The sequence below is a fragment of the Camellia sinensis genome, chromosome 7 (assembly GCF_055761805.1).
Source record: "Camellia sinensis isolate YWXY chromosome 7, ASM5576180v1, whole genome shotgun sequence".
In the NCBI taxonomy this organism is placed as follows: Eukaryota; Viridiplantae; Streptophyta; class Magnoliopsida; order Ericales; family Theaceae; genus Camellia; species Camellia sinensis.
Window position 1 is genome coordinate 179,560,463 of NC_138967.1, and position 27,303 is coordinate 179,587,765.

The 27,303-nt window shown below is 35.3% G+C and overlaps 1 protein-coding gene and 1 long non-coding RNA gene across 2 annotated transcripts; both read left to right on the forward strand.

Moving 5' to 3' along the window:
* Positions 1 to 19,981: 19,981 nt before the first annotated feature.
* LOC145796332 (uncharacterized) lies at positions 19,982 to 21,048 on the forward strand. Its single transcript, XM_082881417.1, has 3 exons — positions 19,982 to 20,065; positions 20,132 to 20,854; positions 20,899 to 21,048. Exons 1-3 carry the CDS (start codon positions 19,982 to 19,984, stop codon positions 21,046 to 21,048), a joined length of 957 nt encoding a protein of 318 aa, XP_082737543.1.
* Positions 21,049 to 21,948: 900 nt separating this feature from the next.
* LOC114314799 (uncharacterized) lies at positions 21,949 to 23,108 on the forward strand. The gene is made up of 3 exons (XR_014334819.1): positions 21,949 to 22,081; positions 22,168 to 22,248; positions 23,032 to 23,108. It is a non-coding gene; the product is annotated as an uncharacterized LOC114314799 (long non-coding RNA).
* The last annotated feature ends 4,195 nt before the right edge of the window (positions 23,109 to 27,303 follow it).

Genomic DNA, 27,303 nt, shown 5'->3' on the forward strand with positions numbered 1-27,303 from the left:
CACAAGTGTTTGGTGCAAAACCAGACACAAAATAGTCGAGTCGAGAGATCCTGAGGCAAGGCGCGCAGCCGAGGCCTCCGGGAACTCAAGACGAACACAAACATGGATGATCACCGAGTGTTCAAACGGTGACGTCCATGTCTTGAGGACGGTCAAAAATGGGGTGTCTACAGTGTGTTTGGCTCAAGCTTGTGAAATTGGAAGGTTGGACTCAAGATTCAACTACAATTTGGGTGTTAGAAGATCCTAGCTGAGTAAATTCATGGATTTTAGTTGTAACTTTGGGAATTCAGAGTTGAATGGTGGTCAAGAACATAGCTTGAATTGAATTTGTTGAATTTAGAGCTTGTATAAACATGCATGTGCATAATTGTTGTAATTTTGTATGTTCAAGCATGAAGCATGTTGAATATGAGGAATTAAGCACCAAACTTTACATGCACGAGTAATTTTGTGTAGCTTCATGATTTTGAACACCACTTGCACCATTTGAAATAGAAATGAAGTCAAAAATTGACATGCATGCATGATTGATGAAGTTATAAAATAGGTGTGAAGCTTGAGCACATGAGTTTGGACCATACAAGAGAAATGAGAATTTATTTTAGAATTAAATTATGATTTTGAACAATTCGGTCCCATATACTCATATTCTCGTGTGGCATAATATATTTGCATGTTTTGAACCAAGATTATGGGTTTTGGACCTTTGAAGGTCGAGTTTGAAGCACAAGAACAATTCTGGATTTTCCAGAATTTGGTATGTCCGCTCGAGCAGGGAAAGTGCCGCTGGAGTGGGAAATACGAGCTCCCAGAAGTTTTGCAGACATGGGTCCTGCTCGAGCGGGGAGATTCACGCTCGAGCGGGGAGCCATGTAGTGAGACTTTCAGCTCAAGCGTCTAAATTCAAGCTCGAGTGTAACAATGAGACAACCAGTACTTTTGTAGACCTAATGGGTCCGCTCGAGCGAGGAAGTCAACGCTACCTGTTTCAGAAAATTTGTAAAAGTGTTCTGTGTTCCATTTTCCATTCTCTTTCACTTCTAAGCACTCTTAGGCATGCATTGGGCATTATAAATGAATTAAAAGAATAAGAAAGAAGCCTAAGAGGGATATATGAATTAAGAAATGGATTGAATTGTTTGTGACCCATATGTCTTATGTAATGTGTAGGGTCGAGCTCAAGGGTGAATCCACCGGCAGAACACTGTGAGTAATATCTTAATAAAGGTTTTGAAGTATGTTATTTGTCCAACTGCTTATTTCTTCATAAGTCTTATAAGCTCGTTAATTTGAATTGTGGACAAATGTTTGCTATGCCAAAGGCTAGTCTAATATGAATGAAAGAATGACTGGGCCAAAGGCCAGTCTGACATAAATGAAAGAATGGTTGGGCCAAAGGCCAGTCTGACATGAATGAAAGAATGAATGGGCCAAAGGCCAGTCTGACATGAATAAAAGAATGACTGGGCCAGCCAGTCTGACATGAATAAAAGAATGGTTGGGCCAAAGGCCAGTCTGACATGAGCGAAAGAATGAATGGGCCAAAGGCCAGTCTGCCATGAATGAAAGAATTGTGGGGCCATAGGCTAGTTTGACATGAATGAAAGAATGAATGGGCCAAAGGCTAGCCTGACATGAATAAAAGAATAAATGGGCCAAAGGCTGTTTGACATGCATGAATTGGGCCCGAGGCCGTCTGGTGTGTTTGGAACCACAGTTACTTGATATATATATATATCAGACAGAAATATGAATTGGGCCCAAGGCCGTTAGGTGCATGTCGTTCTAAATACTGTTCATGTATCTTCTTTATTTGATATTATTCACTGGGATTTCACTCACGCTTATTCATGTGTCTGTAGGTGAGCCAAGGGAGGTCCAAACCCAACCTCAGTGAAGTTTGTGTGGAACAACCAAGGTTTTGAAGAGTCAGCCCATACGTTTGACACATGAGACTTGTTTTCGCCCTTTTGCTATTTTGTTATATTTTGTCATGTTGGCGAGAACCTTGGATTACGATTGTGTATGGTTTTGATTGGCTGACCTAGACTTGAATGATCCTGTATGTACATAATTTTTTGCTAGTACATATTTTGATGTGAGTTATTAACATGTATATGTATGAATTGTTATGGCGTGCCATATAAGCACAGCTCTATGGACAAAAGTTTGAAATTGCTTCCGTTTGGCCCCCTTAACTCTGTTAAAACATATCTGGTTTGGTTCAAGGCTGTAGGTAATCTCGTGATTACTGGCCGGTTATGTCCTTAACCCATGGGGGCGGGTTCGTAACATGACAGAGTGGTATCAGAGCACGAGTTAATAACTCACACACTTGTCCAAAAGCACAATAAGCATCTAGATAAGATCTAGGATGCATTCATGTGATAAATATGAATCTGAAAACATCAAGAATGTGTTTTAATGCTTTGAGATAAATGCTTGTACGCTATATGTTTGTGAACTACTTGCATTATGAATTATGTGAATGTGTATGCTCTTTAGTATATGCATACTTGTGAATCTTTTGTATAAAGTATAATGCAAGTCTAATCAGATGGTGAGAACAAGAGGTGATGAAATAGAGGAGTCTTCTACTGCCAGAATGGATAGAATCGAAAGACTAATTCAGGAAATGGCAGAGACATTGAGGCAACAACAACAGTGGCAACAACCACACCCTCCGCCTCCTCCTCCAATGCCACCTGTGCAAGATAATCAGAATGATGACTGAATAATAGCTCTCACCAAAGAGTTTAAGAAAATGAAACTGCCACAGTTCCATGGTGGATTAGATCCGTTGAAAGCCGAAGCATGGGTCCTCGACATCGAAAAGCTATTTGAAGTGTTCCCTTGTTCGGAGACACAGAAAGCACTTTTAGCCACCTTTATACTAGAAGATGAGGCAAGAAGATGGTAGATGTTAATGCGTGAAAATCATAAGGATGTTGATTGGACAAAATTTCTGGAAATTTTCTATGATAAGTATTTCCCTCAATGTGTCCGTGACAGAAAAGTATCGGAATTCATGGAACTAAAGCATGACAACATGACAGTGGCTGAGTATGAGGCCAAATTCACTGAATTGGCCGGGTTCGCACCACATGTGATTGATATTGACTATAAGAAAGTGAGGCATTTTGAAGGTGGGCTTCGAAGCGACATTTTAGAAAGGGTGAATGCCTTGAAGCTGGAAACCTATATTGGGGTGCTAGACCGGGCCATAATATCAGAAGCTAACATAGCTAGACAGGCTAAATCAACAACAGATTGGAAAGGTAATAAGAGACAAGGCTTCTTTTCGAAGAAGAAATTTTTGAAGAAGCAGAAAACGGGCTCCTCGAGTACTTCTAATTCTTCCCGAGATACTTCCCCAATGTGTAATATTTGCAGTAAAAGGCATCGTAGAGTTTGTTACCGTGTGTCAGGTTGTTTTAAATGTGGCAAACAGGGGCATATGACTAGAGATTGAAATCAAAACAGTGGAAGGCTAGCTGCTAGCTCAACTGCATCAATCTGAAAACCAGGAAATACTATGAGATCTACTACCACTGGGGATGCCATGAGGCAAGGGAGAGCTTTTGCGCTTGTTCCGGGTGATACATGGAATGCTAGCGCAGTTGTCTCAGGTATTATTTCTATATGTAATCAGGATGCTTTTGTGTTAATTGACTCCGGATCAACACACTCTTTTGTGACATGTGCATTTGCATCTAGACTGAGTAGACCTCTAGAATTATTGCCATATCTGCTATGTGTATCTGCTTTATCTGGGGAATCTGTATTGTGCGAATCTATATACCGATTTTTTGACATGCGTATTGAGGATGCCATCCTATATGTAGATTTGTTGCCCTTGAACTTTAGACATTTCGATGTAATTTTGGGCATGGATTGGTTAACCAAATATTGTGCCACTATTGATTGTGTGACAAAACGGGTTGTGTTTAAACCATCAGAACATAAAGAAATTGTGTTTGTGGGTAATGGGGTAGTGCCTCCACCTTACTTAATATCTGCAACGAAAGCATGCAAATTAATCAGGAAAGGGTGCCAGGGTTATTTGTGTTATGTGTTGTCTGAACAATCTGTGAATGTTGAATTGAATAGTATTCCCATTGTTAGAGAATTTCCAGATGTGTTTCCAAATGATTACCAGGGGAATTGGTGGACAGGGAGATAGAGTTTACGACTGAAATTATGCCAGGCACCCAGCCTATTTCTAAAACTCCTTACAGAATGGCTACTGCTGAAATGAAAGAATTGAAAGAACAGTTGCAAGACCTGCTTGGCAAAGACTTCATTCGACCTAGCACTTCGCCATGGGGTGCACCAGTGTTGTTTGTGAAAAAGAAAGATGGAACCCTGTGTTTATGTATCGATTATTGAGAATTGAACAAGGTAACAATAAAGAATAAATATCCCCTACCTCGTATTGATGATCTGTTTGACTAGTTGCAGGGATCACAAGTATTTTCCAAAATTGATTTGATATACGGGTATCATCAGTTGAAAGTGAAAGCAGAGGATGTTGAGAAAATCGCGTTTCGAACAAGGTATGACCATTATGAATTTCTTGTTATGCCATTTGGGGTAACTAATGCTCCGGCAGCCTTTATGGACTTAATGAATCAGATTTTTAGAACCTACCTTGATGAATTTATTGTGGTTTTTATTGATGACATTTTGATATACTCCAAGAATAAACTTGAACATGAACAACATTTGAGGACTGTGTTACAGATACTTAGAGAAAAGAAATTATTTGCTAAACTAAAGAAATGTGAATTTTGGTTGGATGAAGTCATATTTTTAGGACATGTGATTAACAAAGAGGGGATTTTAGTGGACCCACAGAAGATAGAGGCAATTGTAAATTGCCCTACACCGACAAATGTGGCAGAGGTCTGCAGTTTCATGGGCTTAGCTAGGTACTACAGGAGATTTGTGAAAGATTTTTCAAAAATAGCTGTACCTCTTACCCAACTGACACGCAAGGGGCAACCGTTTGAATAGGATGACGAAAGGGAGCCTTTCCTGAACTGAAAACGAGATTGACCACTGCACCAGTTTTGACACTACCATCAGGTATGGAAATTTTTTTGATTTTTAGTGACGCATCTTATAAAGGTTTGGGTTGTGTATTAATGCAGAACGAAAAGGTTATTGCTTATGCCTCTCGACAGTTGAGGCCACATAAGAAAAACTACCCAACACATGATTTAGAATTGGCCGCGGTTGTGCTTGCTCTAAAAATCTAGCGGCATTATTTGTATGGGGCAAGATGTGAAGTCTACACAGATCACAAAAGTCTGAAATACTTCTTTACGCAGAAGGAGTTGAACATGCAACAAAGGAGGTGGCTTGAATTGATAAAGGATTATGATATTGAGATTCAGTATCACCCCGGGAAAGCTAATACAGTTGCTGATGCCCTAAGCAGAAAGTCGATGGGGAGTATGGCTTGTTTGCTTACCGAACAGAAAGAGGTCTTGCAAAATTTTGAGAAGTCTGAAATTGAAGTGGTATTGTGTGAACAGGGCGGATTGATAACCGCTATTTCAGCCGAACCTACAATCATTGATGAGATTAAACAGAAACAAAAAGAGGATGAATTCCTCAAGAAAGTGATTGATGAATTTGAGACAAGTCCGAAAACAGAGTTTAGTGTTGAAAATAAAGTGTTAAGGTTTCGAAACCGAATGTGTGTGCCAGATATTCCGGAGCTAAAGAAAAGAATTCTGGATGAAGCTCACAAGTCAGTATTCGCTATGCATCCGGGTAATAACAAAATGTATCGGGATTTGAAACAAAGTTATTGGCGGCCCAAAATGAAGAAAGAAATTGCAGAATATGTGTCCAAGTGCCTTCAATGTCAGCAAGTTAAAGCTGAACATCAGAAACTAGGCGGTTTACTTCAACCTTTTCCTATTCCTAAATGGAAGTGGGAGCATGTGACTATGGATTTTGTTGTTGGTCTACCTCGGACTCCTCGAGGCATGGACTCTACTTGGGTTATAGTTGATAGACTAACGTCTGCACATTTTCTGCTTGTTAGAACTACATTTGATGCTTATAGACTGGCTACCATATATGTTGATGATATTGTCCGTTTACACGGAGTTCCAGTATCTATTGTCTCGGATAGAGATCCGAAATTTGTGTCTAGATTGTGGAAAAGTTTGCAAAGGGCTATGGGGACAGAATTGAGGTTTAGTACCGCATTCCACCCACAGACAGACGGACAATCAGAACGGACAATACATACTTTGGAGGATATGCTAAAGATGTATGCCTTGGATTTTCAGGAGAGTTGGGAAGACTACTTGCCACTAGCAGAGTTTGCATACAATAACAGCTTCCACTCCAGCATCGGTATGGCGCCATACGAGGCTTTGTATGGTAGAAGGTGCAGATCACCAATTTGTTGGACAGAAGTTGGGGATAGAGCTTTACTTGGGCCTGAAATTGTGCATGACACTTCCGAGAAAATTAAAACTATTCAGCAACGGCTCAAAACAGCTCAGGACCGACAAAAGAGTTATGCAGATGTTCGAAAAAGTCCTCTTGAGTATGAGGTTGGTGACCATGTGTTTATCCGGGTGACCCCGATGGAAGGCCAAGTCAGGTTCAGAAAGAAGGGTAAGTTGTCGCCTCGTTACATTGGGCTGTTTCAAATGGTCCAATTGCTTATAGAGTTGCTTTGCCACCGGGATTCGAACAAATTCATAATGTGTTTCATGTATCAATGTTGACGGGTTATCTTTGAGACCCGTTCCATGTAATTGATTATCACCGAGTAGCTCTTGATGAAAATATGGAGTATGCCGAATGGCCGGAACGAATCATTGACCGGCAAGTGAAACAATTGAGAAGCAAGTCCATCCCGATGGTGAAAGTGGAATCGGAAGAACACTATGGGACATATGCCACATGGGAAAAAGAGGATGAAATGCGACTACGCTATCCACATTTGTTTCCCGATGAAGGTAACATAAGTTTGGAAGACCAAACTTCCCAAAGGGGGGGAAAACTGTAGTAACCGTGTTCCGTATTATGCTAATTATATAAATATACGTGGCATTGAATTTCTATCTATTCACCGTAGGAAAATCTGTTTGATATTCTGCTTTGGAATTTAAATTGAAGGCCCTATCGACCACAGAAACCGAAATTGACTACACCATTGTGGTTAGCGTAATTTTTGGAGCCTACGGTGAAATTTAATTGAAATTCAATTTGGATCAAATTAAATAGATTAAATTGATGAGTTAGTGCCCAATTAATTCGTGTTAATGAAATGTGATTAAGAGAGCCTATAAATAGGCCCCACTACACTCATCTTCACTTTTGCTTGAACTCAAAATCTGAATTACACACTAGTGAGAGTGAGGGGCCGGCTCTAGAGAGAGAGAAAGAAGGAGAATTGTGTGTTTGGTTCAAGCTTGTGAAATTGGAAGGTTGGACTCAAGATTCAACTACAATTTGGGTGTTAGAAGCTCCTAGGTAAGTAAATTCATGGATTTTAGTTATAACTTTGGGGATTCAGAGGTGAATGGTGGTCAAGAACATAGCTTGAATTGAATTTGTTGAATTTGGAGTGTAATGACCCAGAAATTTTTTTTTTTTTAAAATAGCCAATGCATAATTTAATTGAGCAAATTTTCGAATTTGAGTGCTGTGTAAATTCTGTGTGAAAACAGTTCGGTTTTGTGTTTTTTAAAAATAGTTACCAATCTCAGAAAATTATGAAATTTTTGTATGTTGTTCACATACGAGTCTATCACGTCAGGTAAACATTTTAGAATTTATTGATGAGTATTTATTTTATGAAAATTCGCGGACTGATCGGTGTTTGGTCAGGTGTATAGCAGAATTTGAAAGTGTGTTTTGGGTGTTTAGTCCTTTTTAATTATATGATTGGTAGTAACCACCTTGGGAGTTGTTATTATTTATTATATACAGTTATAATAAATATTTAAAAGTTAAATTTATGGTGTGTACCATACGGTGAAAAATTATATATTTTATAAAGAATGAAATATGTATGTATTGTGTAATGAGCAAAATATTATATTTTGTGGTGTGCAAAAATGTTATATTTTGTGGTGAGAAAAATTATATCATTTTATAATTTATATTATAAAATTCTGAGTTATTATTACAAAAATTAAATTATAGTTTTTTTGAAAAACCCATCATAAAAAAAAAACAAACCCACATGGGGTTGTTTCCTCACCTTTTTCTTTCCCATCATTTCCTTTCCTTTCACTTTCATTTTGGGGGTTTTTTGACCAGCCGTCTCTCTCTCCTTTTCTCTATCTCTTGGCTCTCTCTTCTCTCTCTCTCCTCCTCCATTGTTGCTCAAGCTTTGAGCTTAGAGTGGGAGTCCATAGAGTGAGATTTTGCAAAAGTGTTGTAAATGAAAATTGGAGAGCTCGTCGTAATCTTCGTAATGGTGTTCTTGGATTCATGATTGGGCGACGTTTGCATTTTCAGATTTGTTTTTCTTCATATTTGAGGTAGGAACTTTCTTCATATTTTTACATTAAAGCTATGTTAGGATTATTTTGAGAAAATATATCATTATAAGAGGTATTGCACATAGGTATATTTTTATATTTTTGTTTGGTAATTTTTGGAAGAAAAATTATGTTGAAATGTTAAGAATGTTGGTATTTTGAGATTGATTTTGGAAAAATCATTTTGTATTGTTAATTTTGTAAAAGAAATCCAAAAATAGAATTTAATAGTTGTATGGATTATATCTACATCATATTATGGTTAGATAATTTATTTTGAGAAACTAATGTTGAAATATTTATCTCATCCTTGAGTTTTGGAATTTATTTTTGAGAAAAATAAATTGATATTGAGGAATAATGTGTAAATTGCTAAGTAGAGATTTTTCCTACACTTCTTTATGCACTTTTGCTTGATTATATGGAGTTTAGAGTTGTATATAATTTAATTAGAATTTTTGAAAAATTTATGTTTTATTTGCTTAAAAGAGAAATTTTGAGAAAAATAAAAAGTTGATGCCCAAATTGTGAAAGTGTAAACTTGGAATATGTTTGTAAGGTTATGAAAGAGTTATATTATTAATTTGAACAAAAACGAACTTCGATTCTATTGGTTTTGAAACTTTTACTGGTTTGTGGCCAAAAGAGCATTTTTAAAGAAAACAAAGGAATTACGTTTAACTTTTGGGGCTTTCGATCAAAATAGGATGTCATAGTTAAATAATGCTTGGAGAATGAGTTTGGAAAGAAAATGATGTTTTCTTGGTCATTAACGGTATTATTTTACTTAATGTATTTGTTGGAATAAAACCGACACGGTTAGAAATGGACCTTAAGAGGTTACCGGACGTGATTGTGATATGAAAACTAGTGTAGTTGTTCGTATTTGATAAAATGTGGAATATGATTTGTTTCTAAATGTTGGGAATCATGGGAGATTCCAAGTTATAGTATTATGTTGGATCGTAAGTCCATGTTGTTATCTTTCAATTAATATGTTAGAGATAACTATTTTGGTTATCGGTGAAAATTTACCATGTTGTATTTAAATGAGGGACTTCTTGGAAGGATGAGAAATGATGGAACTTTGGAAGTTTGATATATAATATGTTGTAAATTTGTCTTGAAATGGCTAAATTGGGAATATTGATTAACATGTGGAGACTATAAGAATATGGATATGGTTATATTATCTCACACCTTTGGAAGTTTTAAATAATTATTTATCTTGAGATTTAATATATGTCTAGAGATAAATGTATTGGGCTGTCGGTGGAGGATAGCCATGATTGTTGTAGAACTGCATGATGATTAGGTAAATTGAAACTAATCAACTGAATTATGTCATTGAATATGACGGCTGGATTAACACATTAAATATGTGCTATAATTGATCATTGTATATGATAATGCGTTTAAATATATTGTATATGTATGTTTATTGGGAGAAGATAGGGGATGTACTCCATATATGATTATGCTTATAAATACATTGCATATGTATATTTGTTTGGGAGGAGAAAAGGGATGAACTCCATGTAAAGCAAGCTGGCCGGAGTGTCCTGGGTGAAAGACCCGAAATCATATATATACATGCGTGTCGAATCCCGCGGACGAAATTTCCGTAAAATGGCATATTTCAGAAAATATACATGGGCGCCGAATCCCGCGGACGAAATTTTCGTAAAATGGCATATTTCAAAAAATATATACATGGGTGCCGAATCCCGTGGACGAAATTTCCGTTAAATGGCATATTTCAGAAAATATACATGGGTGCCGAATCCCACAGACGAAATTTCCGTAAAATGGCATATTTCAGAAAATATACATGGGTGCCGATTCCCGCGGACGAAATATCCGTAAAATGGCTTATTTGAGAAAATATACATGGGTGCCGATTCCTTCGGACGAAATTTCCGTAAAATGGCAGATTTGAAGCGCTTATGTGTGTTTGCATATTTGGGAACCATTGAGTTGTAGTCTCATTTTAGTTGTTGAAAGATAATGAATTTAACTCATGAATTGAGTAGCATATATGAATTGGAAATGAATTGATGGAAAACGAATAAGATTGGTCTTAGTGGCATATGAATATGCAGGCCTTAGTTTTAAGAGATTATGTAATAAAATCATATGGTTTTGGCATGATATGACTTCACGTATATATATACGATTATCTTCGTCCCCGCATATTTTTTTTAATGTTTTAATATGAGATTGTTCGGTGGGCTTTGCTCACCCCCTGCCTGTACATGTGTACAGGGAATGCTTTTCGGATTTGAAGATCAAACCATGGATTTTACCATTTCATAAGTGTAATGTAGTGATGGATTGTACTACTTCATTTGTTGTTTGGCTGAGTGTTATCTTTTTGTAAAGAGTAGTGTCAACTCTTTTATTGTAAGCCTCAGGGCATTTCTTTTTTTTGTATGCAAATGTCATTGTTGTATAACGAGAGGTAATATGTATATTTAATTATTCATCATTTCATCCAAGGATGAAATATTATTTGTAAATGGACTTAATTAATGAATATTGGAAAGGTATCTGAGTAATAAAATACGGGGCGTGACATAGAGCTTGTATAAACATGCATGTGCATAATTGCTGTAATTTTGTATGTTCAAGCATGAAGCATGTTGAATATGAGGAATTGAGCACCAACTTTACATGCATGAGTAATTTTGTGTAGCTTCATGATTTTGAACACCACTTGCACCATTTGAAACAGAAATGAAGTCAAAAATTGACATGCATGCATGATTGATGAAGTTATGAAATAGGTGTGAAGCTTGAGCACATGAGTTTGGACCATATAAGAGAAATAAGAATTTATTTGAGAATTAAATTATGATTTTGAACAATTCGGTCCCATATACTCATATTCTCATGTGGCATAATTTATTTGCATGTTTTGAACCAAGATTATGGGTTTTTCACCTTTGGAGGTTGAGTTTGAAGCTCAAGAACAATTCTGGATTTTCCAGAATTAGGCATGTGCACTCGAGCGGGAAATACGAGCTCCCAGAAGTTTTGCAGACATGGGTTCCCACTCGAGCGGGGAGATTCACGCTCGAGCAGGGAGCCATGTAGTGAGACTTTCAGCTCGAGCGTCCGAATTCACGCTCTAGCATAAAAATGAGACAACCAGTACTTTTGCTGACCTAATGGGTCCGCTCGAGCGGGGAAGTCCATGCTCGAGCGGGGACCCCTGTTTCAAAAAATTTGTAAAAGTGTTCTATGTTCCATTTTCCGTTCTTTTTCACTTCTAAGCACTCTTAGGCATGCATTGGGCATTATGAATGAATTAAAAGAATAAGAAACGGATCGATTGTTTGTGACCCATACGTCTTATGTAATGTGTAGGGTCGAGCTCAAGGGTGAATCCACCGGCAGAGCACTGTGAGTAATATCTTAATAAAGGTTTTGAAGTATGTTATTTGTCCAACTGCTTATTTCTCCATAAGTCTTATAAGCTCGTTAATTTTAATTGTGGACAAATGTTTGCTATGCCAAATGGTTGGGCCAAAGGCTAGTCTGACATGAATGAAAGAATGACTAGGCCAAAGGCCAGTCTGACATGAATGAAAGAATGGTTAAGCCAAAGGCCAGTCTGACATGAACGAAAGAATGAATGGGCTAAAGGCCAGTCTGACATGAATAAAAGAATGGTTGGGCCAAAGGCCAGTTTGACATGAATAAAAGAATGACTGGGCCAAAGGCCAGTCTGACCTGAATAAAACAATGGTTGGGCCAAAGGCCAGTCTGACATGAATGAAAGAATAAATGGGCCAAAGGCCGTTTGACATGCATGAATTGGGCCCGAGGCCGTCTGGTGTTTTTGGAACCATAGTTACTTGATATATATATATATATATACCAGATAGAAATGTGAATTGGGCCCAAGGCCGTTTGGTGCATGTCGTTCTAAATATTGTTCGTGTATCTTCTTTATTTCATATTATTCACTGCGCTTTTGTTCACGCTCATTCATGTGTCTGTAGGTGAGCCAAGGGAGGTCCAAACCCAGCCTCAGTGAAGTTTGTGTGGAACAACCAAGGTTTTGAAGAATCTACCCATACGTCTCACACACGAGACTTGTTTTCTCCCTTTTGCTATTTTGTTATATTTTGTCATGTTGGTGAGAACCTTGGATTACGGTTGTGTATAGTTTTGATTGGTTGACCTAGACTTGAATGATCCTGTATGTACAGAATTTTGTGTTACTACATATTTTGATGTGAGTTATTAACATGTATATGCATAAATTGTTATGACGTGCCATATAAGCACAACTCTATGGATAAAAGTTTGAAATTGCTTCCGTTTGGCTCCCTTAACTCTATTAAAACATATCTGGTTTGGTTCAAGGTCATAGGTAATCTCGTGATTATTGGCCGATTATGTCCGTAACCCATGGGGGCGGGTTCGGGACATGACATGGGCACACCTTGACACAGGGCCAGGGTCTTCCCTACTTTTCCGGGATATCAAAGACCAGGTTTTTCTATTGATCACACTATAACCAAGCTTCATTCCAGGCAAAAGAGTATGTGAAGGGCAGTCAAAGCTTTGCCATAGTAACTCACTATATGTCCTGTCTCTCAAAACAAGATTTCCTGAATCCAAAAGGGTAGCACTAGTGTTACCAGTTGATGATATGTTAGTCAACATGTACAAAAATTTTCCCTTCACTATCGCGAGGTTTCCATCAGCTCTGATGCTAAGAGCCACAGAAGAATCTGTGAGTGGGAAATCTCGGTTGGCTACCTAAACAACAGTTTGTACCGAAACTCTTTTGTACCATATAGCCACATAGTAATTCATTGTAGAGCTCCCGTTCCCAGGACTAGGGAATCCCAACTCGAAGACATTTCCTGGAGATACAAGGGTGTCAGAATCTGTGATTGACTGTCCTGGTAAGATTGTATCTGTTGAGGCATCGGCAAGCCACAAACATGAATAAATTAACAGGAAAACAAAATGAGCATATGTTGTCATCTTTGTATTATTGGTGTTAGCGATTGGATTTTCATGGTCGGCTCCATAATATATAAAGTCCATAGCATAAGCTTGTTAGCTCATTCATATACAATGGTGGACACATTTCCTAATAGATTAAAATTTTTTGGACAATTTTTAAAAGGATTAAGTTTTCGTCAGTACAAGCCAACATCAGAATTAAAAAATGTGGAATAATATATTTAATGTAATTCCAGACATGTTCTGCCTTGTAAATCCTCAAACCCACCCAGGAATCACCTTAACTTTTCTTTGGAATAACATATTTTGTATTGTTGGACCGTCATCGAATAGATACATTCATCCTGACAAGCAATATTTTGCATATATTTCAAAGGTTTAATGAATCAACCACGATTTATTCATAATTGCCAATTTGGGAAGCAAAGCATACATTATATAATCAACATTGAGAGCAAAAGCAACATATATATATTCTCAAAATTTTGGGATATGAATATAGAAAACCTTAACCCTCATCAGAAATTGAGAAAACATGGGCAAATTTCTAACAAAAACATAATTAATTTTAGATCTTTTCTATTACAAAGACTTGAGAAAAGGAAAACAAAGGAAATAGGTAAATAAGTCCAATCAACTAACTCTATTGCAAACAATTTCTAATAATTAGGTGATTTCTGTTCCTCCTCCATTTAGACAAATCAGATTAGGAGTTTTTGTATTCTTTACTTTTTATTTTTTATTTTTTATTTTTTTTTTAGCATCATCAGTATTCTAATCAACCAAAAAGAGTATGATCACAGATTATACATCCAAATTCCAATTGAAATAAAAGCATTATAAAATAATTAAAAAATTCTTGGTTTTATTTGAGGGAATTTTCATTAGATACTAGAAATTTTCTTTTATTTATTGGCCAAACGCAATCTGTCTGGTTTGGAATTTTCTAAAACCGAATTTTCAATCCATATATATATATATATATTTAGTAAATTTTTTTAACATTTTAATAAATTGTTCTTATTTTTTAAATCCACTTAATCTAGATACAATTATATATATATATATATATATAATATTTATGCAAAAATCTTTAAAAAAAAATTCATTACAATACAACAAAATATGAAAATGTACACACACACACACACACAAATGTCATATTCAATGAATTTTTTAAAAGATTTTGACACAAATTTTCTATTTTGATTATAAATAAATAAAAAAATATGAATTGAAAAAAAAAAAAAAAACTCCAAACCAAACAGATTTTAATTCATTTTCTCCCTAAACCCTAAACCCATATAACTATAGAGATAGGGGATTTTTAGCATTTATACAAAAATCCTTAAAAACATTCATTAAAATACAACAAAATATGAAAATGTACCCAAAACAAAAAAATTTGCATTCAATGAATTTTTTGAAATTATTTTATACATATTTTCTATTTTGATTAAAAATAAATAAAAAATACAAATTAAAAAAAAAAATCAAACCAAACAGATTTTAGTTCATTTTCTCGCTAAACCCTAAACCCATATAAATATATAGATAGAGGAAATTCTAGTATACACACCTCCTACCATATGCACCCCTAAATTATGTCTTTTTTATTTTTATTTTTATTTTTAATTATGACCTTATTTTATTTATGAGAGATCTTTGATTATACTTCATGATTGATTAAGGCCGAATTGTGCAACATTGAGGCTATTAATTAGGATCTCTTAACTTTCCTTGCTTGTCCAATTATATATTTTATGTCTGTTTAATGTCAATCAGGTTATACATAGACAGAGCATAAAATGGGCAAAAAATACAAAATTCAGAGAGAAAAGAGCTTCCCGCACGTGCGTTGACTTTTTCAGCGTCTGCGTTGACTTTTCCGAGCGTGCGTTGACTTTCCCGCACGTGCATTGACTTTTCTTGGAAAATAGGCCCAATGTTTTAAACCTGTTTGAAAGACAGCAGAGGTATAAAAAGGCAAGAAAGGGGCTGGATTAGGGTTCTGAAATTTGATTCTAAGGAAAGGGAGGCTAGGGTTCTACAGAAGGTGATTTTCCTTCAAGCTTCAAGGACAACTTCCATAGTCTCTCCCATCTCTTCCATCTCTTCCACCTCTTCCCACTCTTCCATGAGTGGCTAGGTTATTCTTTTCTAGGGTTTTGATAAAACCCTAGCCATGTGATAGGATTTTTCAAAAGCTTTGATTGTGATTCGGTTTGAATCAATGTATGGATATTTTAGAAGTTTATAAAAATTATTCTTTTCATCTCTTCAAGTATTTTACTCTCTGTGATTATTTAATGCTTTCCATACATTAGTTTTCTTTGTGTTTGTGTTCAAAGTACAAGACGAGTCATGCTACGAGAGACGGGTCTGGTTGCTACCATTGTTTAGAGCAAACGCCTCGTGCTACTTGGGATGATTCATGCCTGTATGTTGAATGCGATAACCCTCTTGATCAATATTTCAAACTTGTAGTTGTAAAATATTGGGTGTTTCAAACCAGATTGCAATTGATAGCCAATGGTTAATCTCGTTTATATGGTTAGTGGTGAATTCTTTATCCTAGGATTTTTCCCAAAAATTAATATCTCAAACCCTAATTTTAATTGTCAATTTAATTTCTCAATTTCATTTAATTCCTTTTTAGTCATAAAATCTCTCAATCTTTTTATTGAAAATTAATTTAGGAATTTAGCGATTAAATTAGTCTAATTTCACAATTGTCTCTGTGGATCGATACATGAACTTGCCATTATTCTAAAAGAATTTGGTATAGTTTAGTGTTTAATTTTGGTGTGCGTAATGACCCATCAAATTTTGCACGTACGACAAAACTTTCAGTCGCAAATTTGAGCTTGCTTTAATTACAAGTGCGCGAAGGAGGTGCGGCAACCTAGTCGCACGTACGGCTTGATCCCTGCACATGCGGAATGTCGTTCCCCCCCCCCCCCGAAAAAAAAAATAAAAAATTCCTGCATTGCAGTACTACCCACCGCACATGCAGCAAAACTTTCAGTCCCAAATTTGAGCCTGCTTTAATTACAGGTGCGCATAGGAGGTGCAACAACCTTGCCGCACATGCGGCTTGATCCCCGCATGTGCGAAACGTCGTTCTCAAAAATATAATAAAATAAAATAAAATAAAATAAAAATAAAAATAAAAATTCCCACACGTGTGACAAAACTTTTTGAATCCCATTCGTTGCCTGCTTTATATGCAGGTGCGTTCCATGGGCGAAAGAAAAAAAATAAAAAATAAAAAAAAAACAAAAAATAATCAATAAAAAATAATAATAAACAATCAAAAAAAATCAGATCTCTTTGTTCAATTTATTTTATTGTATTTATTTTATTTTATTTTCATTTTTTTTTAAAAAATATAGAAATATTTATTTTATTTTATTTATTTTATTTTTGTTTTTTTAAAAAAAAAAATGAATATCTAACCTAGACCCACTCACTACAAGAAATTGCACTTTTGGCGACTACTTTTGGCGACGACGTCAATTTTTCATCGCCAAAAGTATATTTTAGGCAACACAGTGATCAATTTCATTGGTAAAAGTATACCTTTACCGACGCAATTTGTTGCCGTCGCTAAAAAGGCATAACATTATTTTAGCGCCAAATTTTTTCGTTGGCGCCAAAATTTCATAACTTTTACCTACGAGGCTTATGTTTTAGCAACACAATGAGCGTTGCTATTAGTGTGCTTACTTTTGGCGACGATGAGTTGGCGTGGGCAAAGAGTTAACCATTTGGCGACGATGACACTATTCGTCGGTAAAAGTTTTGCCAGTGGAATGATGTGATTTAGTGATTTGTGTTTTTTATTACAATTTTTGAAAGAGTTTTAAATATTTTAGTTACTGAATTGTAAAATTAAAATAATCATTGAATTAGATCACAAAATGAACCCATTGAACCCAAACACACTCTTAAGTTGATATGACTAATTTGAGATAATTTAAACTTTTTCAAAGAATATGGTTAGATTATCAATTTCAATATGTTTGTTTTTATTTTCAGAAACTAGTTTCAATTTTTTTTTTCCCTAAAAAAGTAAAAAAAAAAAAAAATTGGTGAAAAAAAAAACTTATTATTTTTGTATATTTTTATCTTTTAGGTCATAAATACTTTTTAAAATTATAAAAATATAAATTTGATTTTTATTGCTTTGAAATTATTTATAATTTTTTCGAAAAAAACAAATCTAAATTTTTTTTTGTTTTTTTTTTAATCTTTTAGGTCATAAATATTTTTTAAAATTTAAAAAATATAATTTTGATTTTTATTGCTCAGAAATTATTTTTAATTTTTTTAAAAAAAAACAAATTTAAAAATTGTTTTGAATATTTTATTTTATTTATTTGTTTGGGTAGAGAAGGTAAAATCAGCAGTGACATTTCCCTCTTCAAATTCCCTCCTTTTTTTTCCCTCATCAAATCTCACCCAAATCAATCTCCACGATTTCACTCTTGCACATCCTTATCTCAGAATTTGTAGTTCTCTCTCCCTCACGATTTCACTCTTGATCGTAGGGTTTGTGCCGTTTGTTGCTGCCGTGCGAGATCGGTGCTTCAGTCTCCCATTACAGGTTTGTTCCCTTTTGCTTTGTATCTCAATGCCCCTGCTTCTCTCTCTCAATTTCTTAAATGAATCTATGTTTGTCTATTTTCACTTCTTCTATTATTTAGATTTTGGGGTTCTCTGAAGGATGCTTTTTCCAAACAAATTCCATGCTTGATTTGGGGAAGATGGGGCCTTTACGGGTTGTCCAGTACAATATCATTTTGAAATGCAAAACTAAAAGGATATGAAATTTTAATGAACACCTAACCTGAATCCACATCAAACGTTTAGGTTAGAACATGGATTTGCCTCTGTATGAGAGGATGCCTGTGCCCATTCACCAGGAATTTATTCATCTTCTCAGTGGGCCTCTTACTTCAAATATTAATAAGAACCCACAATGACTATTTATGTAAGGTAATAAAATAAGAACACTTCTACTGGTGCATATGAATAAGAGAGGCTTTACAATCTGTTCCATCTTAAACCCAATACAAGTCACCAATTCTGAGCCTGTTAGTGCCCCTACTATGAGTTTTGACATTTCATCCTTGCCCCCAGGGCATAGAGGTGGCTTATTTGTCATACCTTAAGTAACCCACTTCCATGCAGAAGCTTACTGGGATTCTCTTTCATGTAGCCTTGCTCACTGAAGCACCTATTCAGGAGTTGAAATTCTGTCTCACAAAGGAAATGGTCTATTGTATCCAGTATAAGAACACTCTGGAGACAATGTAACGTTAGAAATAGAGGATGCAATAAGATATTATACCATAAAGCTTAAGGGTTTTTTTTATGATTTTATACGTGTTTGAATGTGAATATAAAAGCATAAATACAATGTAGTAATTGAAAGCACATGCTTTAGTAGTTCAAATTTGCAACCAACTTAATTTAAAATTTGAGAACACATGCTTTAGTAGTTGTATATAAAAAGGCTGTTTGGTTTCCACTTATTTGCAACTTATTTTGTTTAAATTTTGAAAACACATGCGTTAGTAGTTGTACCTAAAATGGTAGGGTGTTTGGTTCCACTTATTTTGTTTTCAGCTTATTTTCCTTTTCAGCTCAAAAAAAGTTTAAATAGCTTAGTTTTTTAAGTTGGGTTTTAGATGGTTTTTTAAGCTAAGAGAGTGTTTGGGGTGTACTACAAAAGTGCACTTTTTATTTTTGATCTTTTTATCTTGGGCGAATTATACTAACGGTCCCTATAGTTTGAGGTTTGTGTCACTTTGGTTCCCGACTTTTCAATTGGTTCATTAATAGAAAATTTAGAGGCAGTGGCTGGATGTAATTTGTGCTAGGGCTTTTTAGGAGAGCTGAAAATCCCTTTTAGATAAACATAGAAGTTTCATCAAAGAGGGGGTATTGATTGGTGTAGTGGTAAATGCTTGAGTTCCCGTGTATGAAAATATGGGTTGGAATTGAAAAATGTAGTCCCTTCCCACAAATATTACAGAGGTTAGGCCTGTAGCCACCCTTAGTCCTTCCCTATGCCCTTAATTTGTAGGAGCCCATTAGGTAATGTCCTTTAAGAAAGATATTGGAATGAATTGGAATGGTACATTGCCATGCCAACGGCCTTTTACCATTTAACAGACATTAAAAAAAATATATATTTTCTTGTTTTTTTTTTTTTTTTTGATAAATGTAAAAAACACTTAACTTAATACATAATATATGCAGATATAATAGAACTTTAGAGGATTTGTTGGTCGAAACCTTGATACAAAATTAAAAAAGCCTATAGGTAGATGCACCTTTATTGATGATGACGTGTCACTCTACACTTATATTAACTACTTTGTCTTCATGTTTAAAGAATACAAAAATAAAAAATAAAAGGTTGTGTCCTATTGATATTAACTACTATCTTATGATCAGACATGGACAGGAGTTGGATGTTAATTTCTGATAGATTCAGTCAGCCATACGTAGATGGGGTGAACTCATTTATTGAATTTGCAAAGGTTCATTTGGGTGAGGCTAGGGAGATTAAGTGCCCATGCATCAATTGTTGTAACTTTTATAAGTAGAAGTATGATAGTGTGAAAGCTCATTTGCTCATAAGTGGGATGATAGTATCATACACCACTTGGTTAGAACACGGTGAACTTCCAGAACACAATAACCTTGATGAAAGCAATGGTGAGAATGATGAGGATGAAGATGAATATGATGAACTGATAGAGGACTATCAGAGGGGGAATTTTATGGAGGGTGATACTCTAGAAAGAGAGGATGTACGACATTTTGATAAATTGTTAGATGCTTCCCAATGTTTCTTGTACCCAGGTTGCAAAAACTCGGATACTTTGTTATCATTCGTTATTCAGATGCTACATGTGAAGGTAGAAAATAGGTGGAGCAATAAGTCTTTTGACAAGGTTTTGGAGATACAAAGGCGATTCCTACCAGAAGGCCACGTGGTGCCAGGGTCAATTTACGAGTGCAAGAAGTTGCTACGTGACTTGGGCTTGGGGTACGAGCTCATCGATGCATGTAAACATGATTGTGTACTATTCTGGAAGGAGAATGCTCACTTGGAAAAATGTCCCACGTGTCAAGCATCTAGGTACAGAGTAAATGATAGCAAGGGTAAGAAGATCCCTCACAAGATATTGCGTTACTTCCCATTGACACCTAGGTTGAGAAGATTATACATGTCTAGGAAGACGGCAAAAGACATGAGATGGCATAGTGATAAGCGTGTGGATGATGGTGTAGGGAGGCATCCGGCTGATTGTAAAGAGTGGATGGTCTGGTTCATAATCTGTTCTGTTTTAGCATTGTGGGTGAGCAGCCACTGCATTCTGTCTTTGACCTGGTGTATCATCTGCGATGTCCTGGTGAGCAGCAGCAGCATTGGTCTAGCCCTGGTTTTTGCCTTCCTGACTGCTGCTGTTTTGTGGTTTTGTTTTTGCTTTCTTTGGTTGTTCTTGATTGGATATAAACTCCATGCTAGAGCTCAACCAATCATGGCATGGAGACAAAAAAAATCTTCCATTTTCTTTATTGGTTAGTGGTAACTACTAACAAAATGATGTACAAAAGAGATCTCACATTATTGCACACCAATGAGTGAGTGAGTGGTTGTGTGTGAGTGTGAAAGAGATAATATAAAAAGAAAAAGAAAAAGAAAAAGAAAAATAGAGAACAATATATAAGTTCAAAGGTTATCTGTTACTCCCATTTTATGTGACATGGAGTTTTACTTGGGAATACTTTATTGTGCATTGGGAATTTCTTTTGATGGAGGAAATCTAACCTTTATAAATGTCCTTTGAACTCGCTCCAATGGCGTCTCAGAGTGTAATTGGGTTCGTTGGCTTGGACCAACTGAGCTTGCAATTGGCCTCCTCACTCCTTCTCTCTGGCTATGCCGTACAAGCCTTTGAGGTCTGTCTTCATTTCCCATCTCTCTGTTTGTTCATTGAATTTGTTCACGATTGAATTCAGGGCATTTCGCGATTGAATTTTTTATTCCAAAAGCAATGAATTTTGCTGTGTGTTTGAATGACTTTGAATTTTTTATTCCAAAAGCAATGACTTATTCCAAAAGCACTCTGATTGTAATTAATAAACTTTGATTGGTATGAAGGGAGATAAGGGATTAAATGACTTTGATTGGTAAAAGGAATATAAGGGTTCAAAATGACTTCGAATAGTATATTTAGCTACCTAAAGAAACACCTAAAAACTTAGAAGGCACCAAAAACTCAGTACATTTAGCTACCTAAAGAAACACCTAAAAACAATGATATATATATATATATATATACTTTTGGATCATAGTTGACTGAATATGTTCTTCTTTTATTTTCTCTATAAATTGTGACCTTATTTTTTTGAAGAGCTAAAAATTGACTTTCTGATGCTTCCTTCTCTCATTTCTTTGCATGCAGATGTTGCAGCTTTGGTTGTATTGATATCTCATGCAGATCAAATAAATGACCTACTTTTTGGTCATGAGAGTGCTTTAAAAGGTTTTGTGGAGATCCTTAATGTTTTCTGAATTTATAATTAGTCTGCTTGGTTGATGTTCAGAATATACTATTTTCTGGTTTTGTAGGGTTACGCAAAGATGCTGTCATCATTCTCCATTCAACCATACTACCTGCTCATATACAGAAGCTCGAGAAGCGACTCACAGGCAATTTATTTTCTCTAGATAAAAAAAATATTTGTATAGAATTTTCTTTTATACTCTTGGTTAACTTTTCTGTTCTGTCTGGTTTGTTGGTGGATGTCGTCGTAGTTTTGTGCTATTTAGTTTTAGATTTATCGGCAGCTCAACAGTGTGTTATGATACTCTTTCTTTTCTTTTTCTTTTTTTTTCGGTTTCATCATTTTTACTCAAGATTTATCATAGACAGCCATAGTTGTTCTTATCTTTATTTTTCCATTAATGAGATTATAGAGCTTTAGCAACTTTTTAACTCTGCCTAGTGGATCATGCCCTCCATTATTGATATGAAGGTTAATGAGGGCAGGGGAGGTGAGTTGAAATGAAAGGACAAGGGAGAAGGTTCATAGTTAAATCATTTTATTTTTTCTTTTTTTGTTTATATTTTGGGGAAGGTTTAATGTCTATCTTTCTTTTTTTGTTTTGTTTTTTGTTCTTCTGTCTGCAAATCTCTAATGTACAGGGGTGATGACCCTTTGTGTTCTATGAATCTATACTTTATTTACTTATCAAAAAAAGCAAAAAAGAAAAAAAGAAAAGAAAAGGGAAGAGAGTAGAACATTCAATAATAATGTGTTCTTTACTGTTATACCAAATTTATGCCTTAGAAGTCTACTGGTTACTGGTTACATCTAACTTAATGGAAAAGCAAAAGAAAGAATTTGGTGTTTGCTCAGCTTGTGCTAAACTTACATCTACATTGAACATTTTCTAACTCCTCTAATCATTAATCTGTTTCTACTCTAGCAGAGGATTTGGAGAGAGTTTTTGTAGTTGATATATATATCTCTAAGGGAATGTCAGAGGTTTTGAATGGCAAAATAATGGTAAGATTATATATCTCATATCCTATTTCTTCCTCACATACGTAGAGGATCATTTTGCTTTTGTATTGCTATTTTATAGCTGGCTGAAGCTGATATTTCTATAATACGCAGATTATTTCATCAGGACAGTCGGATGCCATTACAAGGGCACGCCCTGTTCTCTCTGGTACAATCTACTTATGTCACTACTCTGCAACACTTGCATAAGGATTCAGTTTTTTGATCACTACTTTTAAATTTTCTATTTCATCTCTAAGACAAACTATTGTGTTTTTCAAACAGCTATGAGTGAGAAACTTTATGTTTTTGAGGGGGCACTTGGTGCTGGAAGGTGGGATTTCTTCACAATCTTACCAATTTCTTTGTCATGTTTAGATTTTAGAACAATTTGAATTGTGTTGTTGAGACAAATTTTCATATAAAATTGGTGACAATTAAATTTAGGGTAAAAGATGAAGACAAGAAGAGAGAGAGAGAGAGAGAGAGAGAAAGAGAGAGAGATAGAGAGAAGAGAGATAAATACAGGAAAAGGCTAATGAGAGACACCAAAAGTAGGCACATGTTCTCTTCTTATACACACATATGTTTGCATTTTGTCTATCATCGACTGAACCAACCCAATTTGCATCACTAAATGCTTTCAATTTTAAGTGATCATGGTTAGAGCACAGGATCCATTTCACAAGAGCTGACTTGAGATACCTCTAAATGAACGATCAGGCACAAAAATTTTGGCATGATCAAGCAACTCAGATTATTATGTTCTTCCTCTTCCATGATTATGTCTTATGTTATTTTATTTTGCAGTATGTAACTCCAAATTAAGTTAATAAAGTTTGATTAAGTAACATGTACTTGTTATTTTGAAATGATAGTTGAAATGGGAGAATAAATGGAGGGAGCAAAGTCATCATTGGAGCAACATTGCTAATATATAGCATTTTGTCTCTTTTTATTGCTAAATTGTAACAATATTCAGCATGTAGCTATTGAACCATTGGAGACTAGAAAATTCACAAGACTGCACCAGGAAACCATAGGAGATTTTTTTTACTTGACAGGAATACAAGAACTGATAGGCTGCTTCTTAGTAGTGATATGGCTTTGATAACATGTAAATATTGGAAACAAAAAGTGGAATTAAAATTTGGTTAAAAAAAAAAAACTAATGGCTTTGCGCAGAAAACAACACCTGACCTAATATTACACAAGTGATTGTGTAAACCAAGTCAAATCTAATTTACTATAAACTTACAACTAAATGATTCTTGAATATTCCAATACAAATTTAAGTAATTTCATATCTCTGAACAATACTTTTCAAATGATAATTTAATTGTGTCTTAGTTGTGCCACTTGATAGTAAATTTGTTTGTGCTAGGTGTTTAACCCAATTTAACAGGGATTGGCACAGGGGAATGGCCCTTCTTCTTTGTTTATTTATGTTAGGTGTTCTAATATCATATTAGATGATGTTATTGTTAATGTCTACTTTTCTTTTTTAAATTGCAGCAAAATTAAAATGGTAATAGAGCTGCTTGAGGGCATTCATTTTGTTTCTTCTGTGGAGGCCATTTCTCTTGGTGCCCAAGCTGGTATTCATCCATGGATAATTTATGACATTATTTCTAATGCTGCTGGAAATTCATGGTAAATTATTGTTCACAATTCTTTACTGAGGACTATGTTGTGTGTTTAAAATTTAAATATTTCTAGTCCTGAAGCATTCCTTATAAGCATTCTGATCTGAAATTGCCAATTCTAGATCAGGCACAACCTTGATACATGAGACTGCTAATAATCTGATTTGCACCATGGGCACCAGTTGAGACCATGGCACTGATTGGCACGTTCTGTTTCTGACAATGAACTGATTTTGTAGAACCCATGCCTTTAAAGAAATTAGCTGCAAAATTTATTGAACACTGAAAGCCCTTCTTGTTATGTGCTTACATGTATACACATACATGGGAACATCTGTTTACTTTCAAAGATCTGTGCATTTTTATACTAACTCAATAGGTATTCAAGGTTTTTGTGGTTGGTGTCAGTATATGTAAATGCCGTAGTTAGTTTTTTTTTTCATGACATTCCTGGAATTTGCTAGCGTTTTCTTAAGCAGATACTGTGTTACCTTGCTACTAGACATCCTTCCATTGGATTCAATTTTACAGGGTTTTCAAGAATCATGTTCCCCAGTTGCTAAGGGATAATCAAACCAAACATCTCCTGAATACTTTTGTTCAAAATTTGGTAAGTCTTCTCATGTTATAAGTTTCTTAGTGTTGTTCAAGTGTATTATAAGTAATTTCTTTTCTTCTTGACTTTGAAGTTAAGTTCAATGGGGGTTTTGGGTGAATTAAATGCTAACTGCAGTTTTATAATTCCATTCAAATTATGCTTCCTTTCTTGTGGTGGATTTAGCATTTAGGACATTTACTTGAGGACCATCTGCTAAATGCATACTAAAATTTTAGACTTGAACACCACTCGGTAATCATTTCTTCATCAATGAATTTGGACACATTGAGACTTTCAATAATGATTTTTAAAAGCTCTACAACATAAGAAAACAGATTTAAGTTCTGAGGTCTAATTTTGTAGAAGAATCTTACGTAAATGTCTCAGGAGCTAAAACTGCCTTCCTATTATTTAACTCTCATGCCTCAAAACTGTTTCCAGTGTTGAGTTTGTCTTGCTTGACCACGTTGCTAGTAACAAATTTTTCCATCTTGTTCTCACAATTGATTTTCAGTGTAATATAGTTGAAATCTCAATTCTTTCATTGAAAACATAAGCCCCAATTATTCACATGAATGTGTGACATTGTGATGCAGAAGCCGTAAGTAGAAGAGGACAAATCCCAAGCAAATAATGTCAAGTTTGTCTAGTTAGTATGAAGTTTGTTTATTTATGAGACTTCATTTTATTCTTGATTAGCATTTGTTAGTCCCCTATTAGGAGCTTCAGAATGTTCTGGATGTATTTTATTTTTTGGGATTTCTTTGCTATAGTTTGTGTGTTGGTTAGTAGACTTCTCTTGGGCTATAATCCAGCCAATTACTTGTTTAGAATTACTTATTTTGGTAGATTTTGAATATTTTACAATCTCTAAATGGGGTAATTTTTAGAAAGTTTATTTCTCATTATGGTTTACTAGTGTCCACATAAAGAGGCCCCTGCTTGATTATGAATTTAGAGTTGGAATTAAAGAGACAGTGTGAAAATTCCCTGTTGACTTGTGTGTGTATCTCAAGCCACCCTTGTGGAGTAGGCTACTCCTTTCATGCTTTTGTTTTCCTATTTGCTAAATTTATGTCTAATTCAAATCTGTCTAACAAGTAACCAGACCTTAATGCAAGAAGCACTAACACTTCTACTCATATGACACTTCTACTCATGTGACACTTTTACTCATTACACTGCCGAGTTGAAATGGTTTTCTGAACTGGTGATGATCTGTGTTGAATCAGTTTGCTGATCTGCTATTCTTCTGGTGCTGCTATGATGTTGCTGCTGTTGCTGAGATGCTGTGGTGATGCTGCTGTGATGGTGTTTGTTACGATGAGGTGCTGCTGTGTTGTTGTTGGATGTTTGCTGGTGTTGTTGATGTTTGGAAGGGTGCAGGACTTTTTGTCCAATTTGTAATAGATCAGGTTTTCATTAATGGGGGTTGTCATTAGGTGTAAGTTCGGGCAACTGCTGGTGTTTTGGCTGGAAGGGTATGGAGGGGGTATGGAGGGGGTATTTTGTGTGATTTCATATCCATGTTATTAGTTTGTTATAGTGGTGCCTGAGGGATGCCTCTTGTAAACCTATAAATCTTTTCAAAAATTATAAATGAGTTTCAATTATTTTTCCCATTGCAAATTTGTTGTTGTTAAAAAGTGAAGCTTTCTCGACAAATAACTTTTCGGTAAATGTGTAGCTAAAAGTTTATTTTTTCCCACTCATATTGTAACGCCCTCAAAATAAACCCATTATATATATATCCTTGACATGCATTATTTAAAGAAAACAATTTATTATTTCATTCATCAGAGTATTACTAAATAAAAGCATTACATGTAACATTGAATAAAATGCCCTACAGGCTTACATCTTTCCAAGCCAACACTTGGATACAAAAATATGAGTTCTAACTCAATACAAGAAAAGCCCTAGGCTTGAATGTTTACATGTACTAATAAATAAA

Bases quoted from the DNA above. Each gene is read 5' to 3' on its own strand.
- LOC145796332 (XM_082881417.1), top strand. From the start codon at position 19,982: ATGGACAGGAGTTGGATGTTAATTTCTGATAGATTCAGTCAGCCATAC. The intron at 20,066-20,131 runs GTTCATTTGGGT...TTTTATAAGTAG, and splicing joins CATTTATTGAATTTGCAAAG to AAGTATGATAGTGTGAAAGC. The intron at 20,855-20,898 runs GTCTGGTTCATA...GTGGGTGAGCAG, and splicing joins CTGATTGTAAAGAGTGGATG to CCACTGCATTCTGTCTTTGA.